Source organism: Rhineura floridana, chromosome 1 (genome assembly GCF_030035675.1).
Source record: "Rhineura floridana isolate rRhiFlo1 chromosome 1, rRhiFlo1.hap2, whole genome shotgun sequence".
In the NCBI taxonomy this organism is placed as follows: Eukaryota; Metazoa; Chordata; class Lepidosauria; order Squamata; family Rhineuridae; genus Rhineura; species Rhineura floridana.
This window is the reverse complement of record NC_084480.1, coordinates 253,482,083-253,496,410: the sequence shown is the minus strand read 5'-3', so window position 1 is coordinate 253,496,410 and position 14,328 is coordinate 253,482,083. Positions and strand designations below refer to the sequence as shown.

At 43.1% G+C, this 14,328-nt stretch overlaps 1 protein-coding gene across 5 annotated transcripts in view; it reads left to right on the top strand.

The window, feature by feature from the left end:
* Window positions 1-9,814, top strand: part of NOL4 (nucleolar protein 4) — a 243,519-nt gene extending 233,705 nt beyond the window's left edge. For all 5 annotated transcript variants that reach the window (XM_061599913.1, XM_061599822.1, XM_061599651.1 and 2 more), the window contains one exon: window positions 9,621-9,814. In XM_061599913.1, the coding sequence (XP_061455897.1) occupies window positions 9,621-9,814 (194 nt within the window). The remainder of the gene's footprint in view (window positions 1-9,620) is intronic.
* The last annotated feature ends 4,514 nt before the right edge of the window (window positions 9,815-14,328 follow it).

Here is a 14,328-nt window from a genome sequence, read left to right as displayed (position 1 = left end):
ACACAGGATTCAGCAGCATTACTAAGAACAGGCACTACTACACTGCAGTAAGACGTTGCAGCAATTAGACATGCCTCCTTACCAGCCTTAAGGAAGGATGGGCGCGCTCCCTACTAGCGTGAGGGAAGTGTCATTGTTGGGAGCACACATGCATATGAGTGCTCCTCCTCAGAGGGACAGCAGGAACTATTTGGGCCTGCTGGCACCACAGCCTATGGGTCCGAGGTGACATATTGAACTACCTCAGCAAGGTCCTGCTCCTCAGGAAAGGGACTGTGTGGCAGCGACGGTGGAGAGAAAGGGGGATGAAGGGACGGTGGAGAGACAACTTTCTGACCAAGCAGTGTCTCCTCAGTGGTAACTGGATCTACAGGGGTGGTGCTGTCAGTGTCAGCAATACAAAAGCCTTCAGGCTCAACTGCGTCTGGAGGCACGTCACTAATGCCTTCCCCCAAGTCCAAGTCTGGCTCCCTCTCCTTGTCCTCATTGTTCCACACCCATTCCACGAAGCTCATTACATCGTCCCCCCTCCATGCTGATCCTTTCCCCAGCCTGGAAGCTTGAGTTTACCAGGATAGTGTCCATGGAATTTTCTCACCAAATCTGGAGCATTAACATGCATTGCTGCTTCCCAATATCGTTCCTCTGGTCCAAAACCCTTCCAATGGATCAGGTACTGCTGCTTTCCTGACAGGAGTTGAGAATCCCCTCCACCTTGCATTCTTTCTGGCCATTGGCAAGTATGGGAGCAGGTAGCACCTTGGATGCCCATAAGGATGCAGTGGTTCTTCAAGAGTCAGCAGCGAGTGATGAAATACTGGCTGTATTTTCATGGAGACAGGAAAACATAGTTGGTACACTACCAGGTTGTTCTGTGCCTCCACTTCAAAGAGTCTCACCTGCCATGCTTCTAGTTTGTGTTGTGCTTCTAGCTTGAGAACATGAGGTGGCAGTTGGCAGGTAATATGTTGAAATCCACATCCTATCTCTCACACAGATTTTGGGACCAGGCTGTCGATGTTGGTTGGCCACCCCCTTGTAGGCAGCCTTGGCCCTTTTCAATTGTTCTTGCAACATCTTTTGCATTGCCTGTAGCTCCTGGACATACTTGGTAGGTGCAGGGATGGCCATCATGATGGTAGCTATAATTGGCAAATAAAGGGGTCTGCTGGGTGGATGAATGCACAGAATTGTTATAGGTGAACTCTGTCAGAGGGACCGGGAACACCCAGCTGTCCTGTTGACTGTTGACAGTTGATATAACAATGAAGATACTGTTCCAGGGTGGCATTCACCTTCTCTGTTTGCTCATCTGGTAGTGGATGGTGCACAGGAGACAGGTGCAGCTCAATTTGCAATGACTGCAACAGGGCACACCAAAACCAAGCGGTAAATTGAGGGCCCCGATCTGAGACCACACTGTTTGGGAGGCCATGCACACAGAAAATGTGTTTGATGAACAAGTGAGTAGTCGGTTTTACAGTGGGGCAGCCTGAGCATGGAATGAAGTGGGCCATTTTACTGAAGATGTCAACCACAACCAGAATGGTAATATTCCCTTGTGAGGGTGGTAAATCTATGATAAAGTCCAGAGTCACCATTCTCCATGGCCCTTCAGGCATGGGTAAGGGTTCCAATAGGCCTACTGGTCATCCCAGGGCATGCTTAGCTCTCACGCAGGTAGAACAAGATTGTACTTACTTCTCCACATCATGTGTTATTTTGGGCCATCAACATTTCCATGTGACCAATCACAGAGTCTTAAACACCTCAAAATGTGCTGCGGTAGGGGTATCATGACACTGCCACAGAGTCTTGGCCTGAATGTACAGAGCCTCTTATTGGGATAGCAGTCCTCCCTTCCTGGTAAAGCCTGGGGCCCTATCCTGAAAGGGCTCCTGTAGTTCTCAGACCCATTCTTGAACAAAAGGATCTTGCTGCTCGCAGGTCTTTGATCTAGGGGTGGCCACCACAATCTTGTTCAAAGGTATGATGTGGCAAAGAGGAGGTTCTGGCTGAGGCTTGTTATAATCCAGCTTGTGAGACAGTGCTTCAGTTCTGCGGTTTTGGGTATGAGCAGTGGCGTCACTAGGGTTGGTGTCACCCAGTGCGGTAACTCATGGTGTCACCCCCATAGACCTCCTCCCATACCAGACCATACAGAATCCTTAGTAATGTTTTTTGTACTAATGTTACTCGTAAATCGTAATTCCCGTATATCACTGAATGTAATGGCAATAGTAGTGACATAAACAACTAGCAAAATTAAAATTACACCTTTAAATTACAATATCATATGCACAGCCTAAATGCATTTACATTTACATAGTTTCATGTGGTTAAAATGAAAATTTGGTAAGAAAACAATAGAATTCGAAGTAAAAACGTTTAATCAAAATTGATAATATCGCAAAATTGGAAAGCCTTCCCATGGTAGATCGCAAATAGTTCTTTATAAGTTCCAGCTTTGAAAAGCTCCTCTCACATGAAGTTGGAAAGACTCACAGGGTTGTTGGAAAGACTACACACACACGCACGCACACACACGTAAAAATACACCCACATAATAGTTTATCGTCAAACCAGTTGGTCATTGCAGAACTGCCTAATTGTTTTAAAAATAGGATTGGAGGAGAAGGGAAAGATTTACAACACAAACACAATTCTATGTTATGTTGACTCAGAAGTCCCATTAATTTACAACACAATCCTAACCATGTCTACTCAAAAGTAAGTCCTAATGAATTCAATGGGGTTTACACCAGGTACAGGGGGTCAGCATTCCTTTACTCCCAGAAAAGCAAGTATTGGATTAAAGCTTTTATATTGGAAAGGTTTTCAAAGCACTGCCCTCTCCAACAGCCCAGGGTCTGATGCTACACACAAGAGGAAAAAAACTTTAACCCATATTCTTACTTACTCAAACTGAAGACCTCAAAACCACCATTTTGACGTTGTAATGAAGCCTAAGCACTGCCTGGGTCAACAGATCACAAGCCTGGCTCCCCTTATTGGCTACAATCCTGAAAGGGCAGGATTAGAGACCAGAGCTTGGAAAAGTTATTTTTTGGAACTATAACTCCCATCAGCCCAATCCAGTGGCCATGCTGGCTGGGGCTGATGGGAGCTGTAGTTTTAAAAAGTAACTTTTCCAAGCTTTGGCTAAAAGCTGCTATACAGATCTGTTAAAAAACAGATTAAACAGTCGCAGGGGGGGCTGTTGTTTTGGTGTATATCTTGGGAACCAGACGACCTAGAAACTTAGTGGGTTTTTTTAATTGAAGCTGAGAGTCCGGAGATTAAGGTAAATTAGCTGGGGACCCAGAGGGGACCCCCCAAAACTGGAAACTCCAGCCAAAAATAGGACACCTGGTAACCCTACTCCAGGGAAGCCACTCAGGCACGCAGCCCAAGAGCAGGCAGGGGATTCAAACCTCCCGCCTAAAATTCACAGCTGATGAGTGGGCAGGCCAGGCTGGATGGGGGAAAAAACCGCTCTGCAGCCAAAGAGCAGGAGATTCCCCAAGATGGAAGTGGCTGGTGAGATGGCCACTGCAGGGCTTCCTGGTGCCTAGGGGCGGCTCTGGGTGTCACCCCCTCTGATGGTGTCACCCAGTGCGGTCTGTACGCCCCTAGTGACGCTGCTGGGTATGAGAGATGTAGGTAATGCGAAAGTGAAACCTGACAAAGAATTGAGATCAGTGTACTTGGCGCAGATTCAGTTTGCAGGCTGTTTGGACGATCTTGTGGTTCAGATGATCTGTGCAAACTTCCACAATGTGTTGTGCCCCCTCTAGGAGATGCTGCCACATCTCAAAGGTGTCATGGATGGCTTTTAGTTCCTTTTCCCATACTGTGTAGTTTTTCTCAGAGTCAGTCAGTTTAAGGGAGAAGTATGCACAGGGATGTAAGTCCCCTCCCTTCCTGGAGGGCTGTATCAACACCACTCCAATGGCTACATCTGAGGCATCAATTTCCACCACAGAAGGCCAATGGGGTTCAGCATATTGTAATATTGATTCAGAGAAAAACAATGTTTTAAAATGGTCAAAAGCCTGTTGGCCTGCTTCAGTCCAATGAAAGGTCCAGGTCCTTTAAGGCAGTCTGCTAGAGGGACAGTCATGTTCGAAAGGCGGCTATGAACTGTCTGTAGTAGTTGATTTTGTGGAGGATGCCAGGAGAGCACACAACATACCTTTCCCAGGTCCATTTCCACCCCTGCTGGGGTAATACAATAGCTTAAGAATCTAGGGCGGTTAAGTCAAATCCACACTTCTCCAATTTGGTATACAGGTTATGCTCTCTCAGTCTCTGTAGCATTGCCCTCACGTGAGCCTCGTGCTGCTCTGGGGAGTCAGAGTAGATAAGGATGTCATCTAAATAAACAATCATAAAGCGATCGAAGTAGTCCTGAAAGATGTCATTCATAAAAGATTGGAAGACTGCAGGAGCATTCAATAACCTACATCAGGTACTCGAAATGGCCATACCAAGTCTTGAAAGCAGTTTTCCACTCAACCCCTTCCCTGTTTCTGAAAAGGTTATAAGCCCTGTGCAAGTGATGTAGATTTTCACCCTTCTCAGGCCCCAACATATTATTGATATGGGGGGGTAGCTGTTAGGGATGGTAATCTTATTCAGCTCCATATAGTCATTGCAGGGATAGACTACACTCACCACTCTTTTTCTTGATGAAAAGCAAGGGGGGTCCAGCAGGGTCTTTGGAAGGATGGATAACCCCACACACACTTCAAGTTGACATCAAGAAAGTCCCTTAAGGCAGTGAATTCTGGCTCGGACAGTGAGTAGATGCAGCAAGAAGATATCTAGCCCCAGGAATTAAATCACAGTCTAGGGAGGGGGAAATTGGTCAGCCTCCTTCTTATCAAACGCATCACAGTCATCTTGATACCTGGTGAGCAGGATAGATGGCATAAAAGGAGGCCAGACAGCAACGGCTGCCACGGCTATAGCCCCAGCAGGCTGGCGGTGCTGTCTGCAACAGTCCAGCTGAAACGTCATGGAAGCATCCCCCTATGAAATTGTAGAATCATGTTGTGTCATCCATGTCATCCCCAAGACCACAGGGCAACAGAGTAAGATGGCAAGGAAAAAAGATAGCTGTTGATGATGCTTAGGTAACTCCACAGTCAGCCCCACAGTTGCCTGATAACTGCCTCTGAGGCCAGGGGCCGCCCATCAATGGTCTCCACAGATAGAGGTGTGTCTAGCGAAGTGATAGGGGTGTTGTGTTGCTTAACAAAGCCCAAGTCCATAAAATTCCTAGATGCCCTCAAGTCGACCATGGCTTGTCCTTGGATGCTCTGACCTAAGGATGAGTCCAAACAAAGCAGATGCAGGGCTGCAAATGTTGAGAGGTCCTTTGCTCACAGTCGATCCCAGCTCATGGACAAGAACTGGGATTTGGCTTTTCCTGCATTGGCACTTCCTCAGACTTGGATGGACAGGCTTTTGCAAGGTTCCCTGCCTTTCCACAGTATAGGTACAGCCCCTCTTGCTGACATTTCTCTTTCTCCTCCTCCATCAGTCATGGCCGCATCCCTCTGATTTGCATGGGTTGCACCACCATCTGAGTGGAGGTTCCCATGCTGCAAAAGAAGAGCATGTAGAGGAGAGGTATGGGAGGTAATGGTTGAGTTGAGGAAGCCTTGCTCTCCCAGTGGTGACTTTCAGGTCTGCTGTCAATCTGTAGGCACAGCTGGATGAGCTCTGATAAGGTTTTGGGTGCCGAAATTCACACCAATCCATCCAGTATCTCATAGTTGAGGCCCTTTTGGTAGTGGTACACATGGGCTGACTCGCTCCAATCCACTTCCTTGTTCCAAAATTTGAAAAGCGTTGATATAAGTCCTAACTGAATCCTTGACCTGGGGCAGATTTCCTAGCTGATGGGCCACCATTACTTTTCTCTGGGATCTCAAAAGATTTCTGCCATAGTAGCCACAATAAAATTGCTATATTGTCCCAACAAAGGATCATCCCATAGCAGCAGAGGAGTAGACCACTGAGCCATCTTCCCCTCCAATAGGATAATCACAAAAGCCACTTTTAGCAAGTTGTTGGGAAAGTCCAAGTGCCACACTCTGATGTACAACTCGCATTGCACAATGAACGTTGCAAACTTGTTGAAAGAGGAAGGTCTTCTATAGGTACCAAAAAAATAACAGAGATGGTGCCTGTCTAAAATTGAAGGGGAGGGAATTCCAAAAGGTAGGGGCCACAACACTAAAGGTCCACTTCCTATGTTGTGCAGAACAGATCTCCTGATAAGATGATATCTGTAGGAGGCCCTCACCTGCAGAGTGCCATGATCAACTGGGTACATAAGGGGTAAGACAGTCTTTTGAGTAGCCTGGTTCCAAGTTGTATAGGGCTTTGTACACCAAAACCAGCACCTTTAACTTGGCCTGGTAGCTAATGGGCAGCCAGTGCAATTCTTTCAGCAGTGAAGTAACATGTTGCCAATATTCTACCCCAGTGAGCAATCACACAGCTGCATATTTCATCAGCTGCACCTTCTGGACCAACCGCAAGGGCAGCCCCACATAGAACGCATTGCAGTCATCCAGCTGGGAGGTTACCAATGCATGGGGCAACCGTGGTCAGGCTATCCTGGTCCAAAAACAGCTGCAGCTATCTTACCAGCCAAAGCTGGTAAAAGGCACTCCTAGCTACTGAGGTCAACTGAGCCTCTAGTAACAAAGATAGATCCACAAGCACCCCCAGACTATGAACCTGCTCTTTTAGAGGGAGTATGACCCCATCCAAAGCAGGCAATTGACCAATTATACAGATGCAGGAACTACCAACCCATGGTGCCTCCATCTTGCTAGGATTCAGAGTCCGTTTATTGGCCCTCATCCAACCCATCACTGAGTCCAGACGCTAGTCCAGGGCTTGCATAGCCTTTCCTGATTCAGATGTTAGTGAGAAATAGAGCTGGGTATCATCAGCATACTGCTGACACTTTGTCCCAAATTTCCTGATCACCGCTCCCAACAGCTTTATAAAGATGTTACAGTATCAGGGACAAGATGGTATCCTGCAACACCTCTCAGCACAATTGCCAGGGGGCCGAAAGACAATTAAATTTAATAGCACTATGGTCACTGTTCCCAATCGGTTTGACAACAATTACATCTCATACCAGGTTCTGGGCACCACTAGATTAAGTCAAGATTAAGTCCAGGGTTGCCACCCTTCTGATCAATTCCATTACCAACTGTTGTAGGACAAGTCATTTTAGGGTATCTAGAAATTCTGTCTCTTTTTTGACTGGAACACCTATGTAGCCAGTCTATGTCAGTGGTTGAAGTCACCCATTACTACAACATTTCCTAGTTTGGATGCTTCCTCAGTTTCATTTTTCATCTCAAGATCTCCCTCAGCATTTTGATCAGGGAAAAGATAGATCATCCCCAGTACTAAATAACTCTTGGGGCCCAGTGACACCATCCACAATGATTCTGTGGAGGAGTCAGACTCTTTTGGGGTTTCTAACAGGCTGGATTCAATGCATTATTTCACATATAGAGCGACACCACCTCCAATATGTCTTTCCTTTGTATACATTATACTTGTATATAATCTCTCAAGTATCTTTGGCACTTTTGTTTTGGCCTATGGTACTTTGGCCTCTCTGAATTGCTAACCTGTGCCCCTAGTTTTACACCTACCCTATTTAAATTTTCATCATTTTTTAAAAATCTTTCTCTCAGCGGGGATATTTGTTCTGAACTGGACCCTCCTCAGTTGCCATCATCTTTCCCCCCTCAATCAGTTTATAACATTCTCTGACACCTTTTAGATTTCACCCCCGTTTAAGTGGAGCCTGTCCCTTTTGTACAGGTCTGGCTTGTCCTAAAATGTGCCTCAATGCCTAACAAGTCCAAAGCCATCCTCCCGACATCATTGTCTCATCCACATATTGAGACCACAAAGTTGCGCTTGTCTAGCCTGTGCGTGGAACCAGTAGCATATCAGAAAAAGCTACCTTGGAGGTCCTGGTTTTCAGCATTCTACCTAGCAACCTAAATCTTGCTTCCAGGACCTCATGGCTACATTTCCCCATGTAATTGGTGCCAATATGCACCCTGACTTCTCCCCAGCACTATCGTCCAGGCTATCTAGATGATGAGCGACATCTACAATCTTTGCGCTAGACAGGCAAATCACCCTGCAGACTGCACCTGCATTACAGACCCCACTGTCTATGTTCCTACGTTCCTAATGATTGAATCACCCACTACCAGGATTCCTCCACCCCAGAGAAGTATCCTTGACACAAGAGAATAGCTGCTCATCCCCCAAGAAATGGGTCCCTTCTACGGTATTATTTCCCTTTTCCTGAGAGTGACACTCTCCTTCCCCAGGGTCCTCATTCTCCTTGATAGCAGGGAAGCGATTGTCGTGGCAGTGGGACACAGCTGTAATGTCCCTGAAGGCTTCATCCACCAACCTCTCTGCCTTTGTCAGCTTTTTGAGGTCAGCCACCTTGGCCTCAAGGAAATAAACTTGTTCCCAGAGCTTATTACACCGAGGGCACACCCACAACTTTTGTCCAACAGGCAGCGAACATGTAGCAAACAGTGCAAAACACTGGAAAGCGCCCATACCCCTGCAGGCTTACTACCTGCGTAATGGTTTTTATAGTTTATTGGATTACTTTATTGAAAGCTTAGGTTTTGTTCAGGTCAAGGAGCAGATGGGCAGAGTAGTGCCTTGGCCTCCCTGTCCTGCTGCCAAACTTGCTGTGCTGATAAACTCGCCCTGATGTTTTGTTGCTGGGATAGGGATGCTTTGTCAACTCGAGCTCCCTCACTAGGCTGTCCTAAATTTAAATGCCTGGCTGGTTCCTCCCAGCTGCTACTACAGCCAGTGAGGTGAGAAAGTGGCTGAAATTCCTGAGTGGAGGAATTTGAAAAGGGATTGGAGGCAAGGTAGTTTGGGCCCTAGCAATAGGGAGCTCCTACTGGTAATATGGCCTCCAGACAACACCCACACCCACACCCTTTTGCTTTGCAACTATCTATATATGGTTTAACACTCAAACTGACACTTCTGAAATCAGCTTTGTACAAAGATGCCCGATGGTCGATTGTCAGGCAGGCAATCATATCAGCATCATCACTAATAGCTCAGCAATGCAGATTGTGTCAATGGAACCATAATAAATCTAGCTTGATATGAGTTTAAAAGCTAATGAATCAATATAATATATGTAGTAATGAAGCAGTCACTAGCTTAGTGCAATTTCTAAGAGGGGTAGGCAGGTTAGTCTGTTGTAGCAAAAAGAACAAAATGTCTTGTGGCACCTTAAAGATTTAACAAATTTATTATGGCATTTCATGGACTGCCATCCACCTAATCAGATGCACACGAACTTAGCACGATAAATGTACTAATGAAACATTTGCTAATTTTAGGCTGCAGTGTTTTATCAACTTGCTTCTTACTAAACATGTATATGATTGCACCATAAGTCATGTTTCTTTCTTCTTTGCTCATGCATTTGATCTGTTGTTATGTTGTGCTGAGCAAGCTGCTAGTCATAATTAGGATAACCTGATGTTTCATTAGTTTCCATTTGTCAATTCCAGGTCCAACTGATCTCAGTATGAAGAGACAGTTAGCAACCACTTCTGGATCTTCCAGCAGTACCAGCTCCAGACCTCAGCTGAGTCCAACTGAAATTAACGCAGTACGGCAACTGGTTGCGGGATACCGAGAATCAGCTGCATTTTTATTGCGTTCTGCGGATGAACTGGAAAACCTTATTCTGCAGCAGAACTGATTCATTCCCATCCTGCTGACCTAGTTTTATCACAGAATTTCCACTAATGACATTTTGATCTCCCAGAGCAGATCTTTCAATTACTGCACAGGCTTGTTGAAGAGTTAATTACCATAATGCCACATTGTTCTTGATGTTCTTGGGTGTGTTAAGGTTCTTCAAGTGAACTCGGACCTCTGATATTTCTGAGGTACTTTAATATATCCAGCCTATTGCTTTATGTTCATTTTTGTGTATCAGCATCAATTGGAAAAAGTGGCTACAAATGTTAACTCGTTCTAACATGGATGGAAGTAGAAGATACTGGGGGTTCAAAATTGGTCCAAAATCCAAGTGCAATATTAGTGGAATGTGCTATTGACTCAGTGGACTCAAAGCTGCATTATATGGCAAAATGTTGCCAAATGCCCTGTTGTTAACAGGATGCAATTGCAATGAAAAGGATGTTGTATTTTAAAGAAAATGTAATTTTTATAGAAAAAACAAGACAAAAACGTTGGTTCTCATTCTAAATTGATCATTTTTACTTTGATAAATTTTTCACTGATTTTTTCAAATAATGTTTTGAGGAATTATTGTAAGTCCTCTTTGCTGAAATCTCTGTCCCACTTTCCAATCCACATCTGTTCTACAGTGAGTGAGTAGCTTTTCATGCTGGGCAGTCCATTCCCTGGTGGATCCCTACATAAATATCTCTGGAATGACTTCCAAAGGAAGCAGACATTTCCTGAACTTACACTATTTTTGCCTCCATTTCATAATGAGTTGCAGCTTTATTAGCAATTAATAAAGACATGAGGGTTCTTTTTAAGGCATATCATTTTTCATTTCTTTTCTTTTTTAAGTGGTTTCCTACAGGCTAGCTCATTTAACTCCAGGATTGCTGCTGCTGTCTTGTACAAGTCCTTCTAGTAGTGAATGGATGTAGATGATTGAATGTGAAGAGGTTGCAAGTGACAATCGGAAAAATTGCACTCTTGTATTTATTTTTTTCTTTTTAAATGAATACATAACTGAAAAGGGCCATTGATACTTCTGATGTGATTTTATAATGCTAACACTGAACTAAAAACTGTACAAAAATTGTAAAGGATGCAGCTGCCACTTAAAGTCCCCTCCTGATTTCCCCAATCCCTAGTTTCTTATTTTATGCCGTCAAATACATATCAATGGTGTTTTTGTTGTGCGCTAAGGAAAGCTTATTTTTAAGTATTTAGAGAGAAGTATTTTAGTTCATGCTTATTGTAATATCTGTTCTGTTGTTTAGTTTTTGTTAAATAACAAGTTCCTTGTGCATTCCTGAATTTGCCTTATTTTGTGTACAATTTTTATGTAGTTTGGTTTTTGACAATGAGTTTAAGGCATCTGTGATATTTTCTATCTACTTGTTACATATAGTTTTTCAAGTAATGACTGTGATTGTGACAAAGTAATGTGCACTTTTTCTTGTAACTGTGGACATTGCTATACTTTTTTCCCTTTAGTGTTTCTAGAATTACTGTTGCTTACAGTTATGTTTGGAAAAAAAAAACTTTTGTGATACTGTTGGTGAATATCAGTGTGAAAAAAGCCTATTGAAATGAGTGTTTTGGAGATATCTAAATAAACAAATCTTTCTTTTAAGTTGTGGACTCAAATGTTCACAAGTTTAAATGAAATTTTAAAAAAATGAGGTCTGGGAAAATTCCTCTGTTTTTGTTTGGGTAAATAAACAAACATCTGTGTTTCAGTGCAAGCCTGTGAAACAATGTTTTAACATACTCAGAGGTTAATCTTTTCTGAATACTGGTCTCTTTCAAACAGGGAAATGCAGTTTAAATCCAATTTGTACCAAGAGCTGGAGATAATTTTTAAAGACATATTCATCTGAAAGGATAAACAAGTAAGAGAAATAATATGCAGAGGAACATTCTGCATAAATCTTGCAGGCAACATTGCCTAGATTTTAGCTGACATCAAGACAACTCAGTTTCGCTATTTTGAGTTCCCTTTCTATATATCAAAAGATTTGCTGTAATATGTATTATAATACTCACACTACCTGGCTGTGCCATTACTGAGTCAGGTGTGCTGCAATATTTTGGCCATTCAAGGTAAACAGAAACCCTCCTGTGCCTTGTCTACAAGCATCCAGCAGCATGATCCTCTCCAGACCCCTCCTACAGTGACCACCTGCAATAGAAGTAGTGCCAAACACAAGATTGTGAGGAAGAGTGTGTCAGTGTGTACATTTGGTGAGGCATAGGGAGGCCTCCATTTACGGTGAATAGAATTGTGATAATACAGAGAGATAAACCAATTTAACAAAAAGATCACTACTACCAGTTGATGAGTCACAAATAATACGTCCACATTCTTTGGCCTCCTTACATTATATCTTGTCCCCTATCCTACATTCAAGTTATATTCTCTAACCCACCTTCATAACAAACTATGGAAAATCGGTAGGAAGTTCCCACAATGTATGCACACTGCTGGACTGAGGTAGTTGGGGGCCTTGGTGTAATTCCCAAAATAGGGCCCCCTTCCTCCTGAAAGAAATGCATGGAATAAGGTACCACAAAATAAGTCTTGTGGCATCTGAAAAACTTAGAAAAAATGTTATGGTGTAAACTTTTGCGAACTACAAAAATGCTGAGCATGTGGAATTTCGCAACTCTCAGCAAAACATTAACAAAAAACATCTTGCCAACCTTGAAAAACAAAAAGAAAATAATCTGAGCATGTTCAGTTTCACATTGGAAACGCCCTGAGCTCATTGTTTTTGCTCATTTATTTATAAAAGTATATACTGCCCTCTTGCAAAACATCAGGTCGGCGTACAGCAACATAAAAACATTTAAATGCAATACCACTTCCTGTCTTGGGCCAGTCACCAACTTTCAGCCTAATCTACCTCACCTGACTGTTGTGAAGATATAGAAGGAAGTATAAAATGGCTGTAAAAGAGGTCTTGGAGCTTGTATTGTAGGCATCAAATTTTGGTTCCTTTAACCAAAGTGATGTATCTTTGTACTATAAAGGACAATGGTTTTCTGTTGCTCTCCCATCCAAATTAGTACAGGTGCAAGGCTTCAATCAAATTTAATCTGGCCTGATTTCTTCATGTTTTAAATGCATAAGTCCCACTTGTGTTCATTTGATCTTATACCCACATTAGTGTGCACAAGGGATTGATGCCTTAGAGGAATTGTCTTAGGCCTGTAGCCACTGAGAATGGAGCATTGTGGAAAGCAGAGCAATCATTTATTTGTTTGTTTATTACTATTTTACAGTTAAAATAGTAAGGAAAAACAGTATTTTCCCCATGTGTTTAGTGAAAAACAAACAAAAGCAATTGCTCCCACTTTCCAATGTTCTGCGCCAGCAGCAAAATCAGGGAAATAATTACTAGGATCTAAAAATAATATAGAATTTTTATTTTATTAATAATTTAGTGTTAAAATGATTTGATTATATACCCCTCTTTTACAAAATAACTTACTGCCTAATATTAAGTTCTGCCTCTATCTCACAAGAAAGCCAAGGCTGCAATCCGGTACTTATATACCTAGAAGTAAACAACATTAAACACAGTGATGTACTTCTGAGTAAGTATTACACCACTGTACTGTAACTTAACTATAAGGTGAATTCTTAATGAATGCCTGGACTTCAGCTCCTGCAGAGCAGGAGACATGCCTTTTCATATTTTCCATTTGTGCTTACTGTGTAGTAGTATTTGTAGAAAATAACTTGTAGGGTGTATCTGATCTCAGGTAAACCCACCACAGGAAAGATACATACAGGAAGGAAGGAAGGGAAAACTTGGGGCTGACTCCAGGTTTTTGTGGGCCCTTTTTGGTATTGCCCCTTGCCAGTTTAGATCCTGAATCAAATTGTAGACCAAAGTGTTAATCTGTATTGATCCATTGATTATGCTGTAGTTTTGCTGATAGTTTCAAACTATCCAGATTTCATCACTCAATATTCCACAATTACTGTGGAACAACTCCACATTGAACAAAGTGTGACTCAATTCTGAGTAAAGATACCAAGAATTGCATGGCACAGAACTGAGCATATAAGAAATTATATATTGTATTTTAGGTATGTTTCCAAGCACTTGTGTGTGCAAATGTTTGCATGGTATTCATAGGTTTTCATAATTTCTATAAAACTAGAACTCGGGATCCCCCAGTGAAACTGAATGGGAGTTGGTGGAAAGAAGACTTTACAGAGCGCATCATGTGGTGTGGGCCTCTGGCATACACACCCTTTTAAAGGGGATTAGACAAAGCAGGGGTTGAGACCCAACGCCCTTTCCTGTTGTTAGCCTCCACTACTTCAGCTTATTCAGAGGTAGACTGGAGGTTTCATACCGCAATCTTGCCTAAATAGCCATTGATGGACACTTTCCTTCTCCAGGTTCAAAGGTAGTCTGCCTCTGAATATGATGAGGGAGGAGAGACAAAAAACAGAAAAGAGTTACTGGCCTCAAACCCGGCTTCTGGGCTTCCTGATGCATTTGGCTG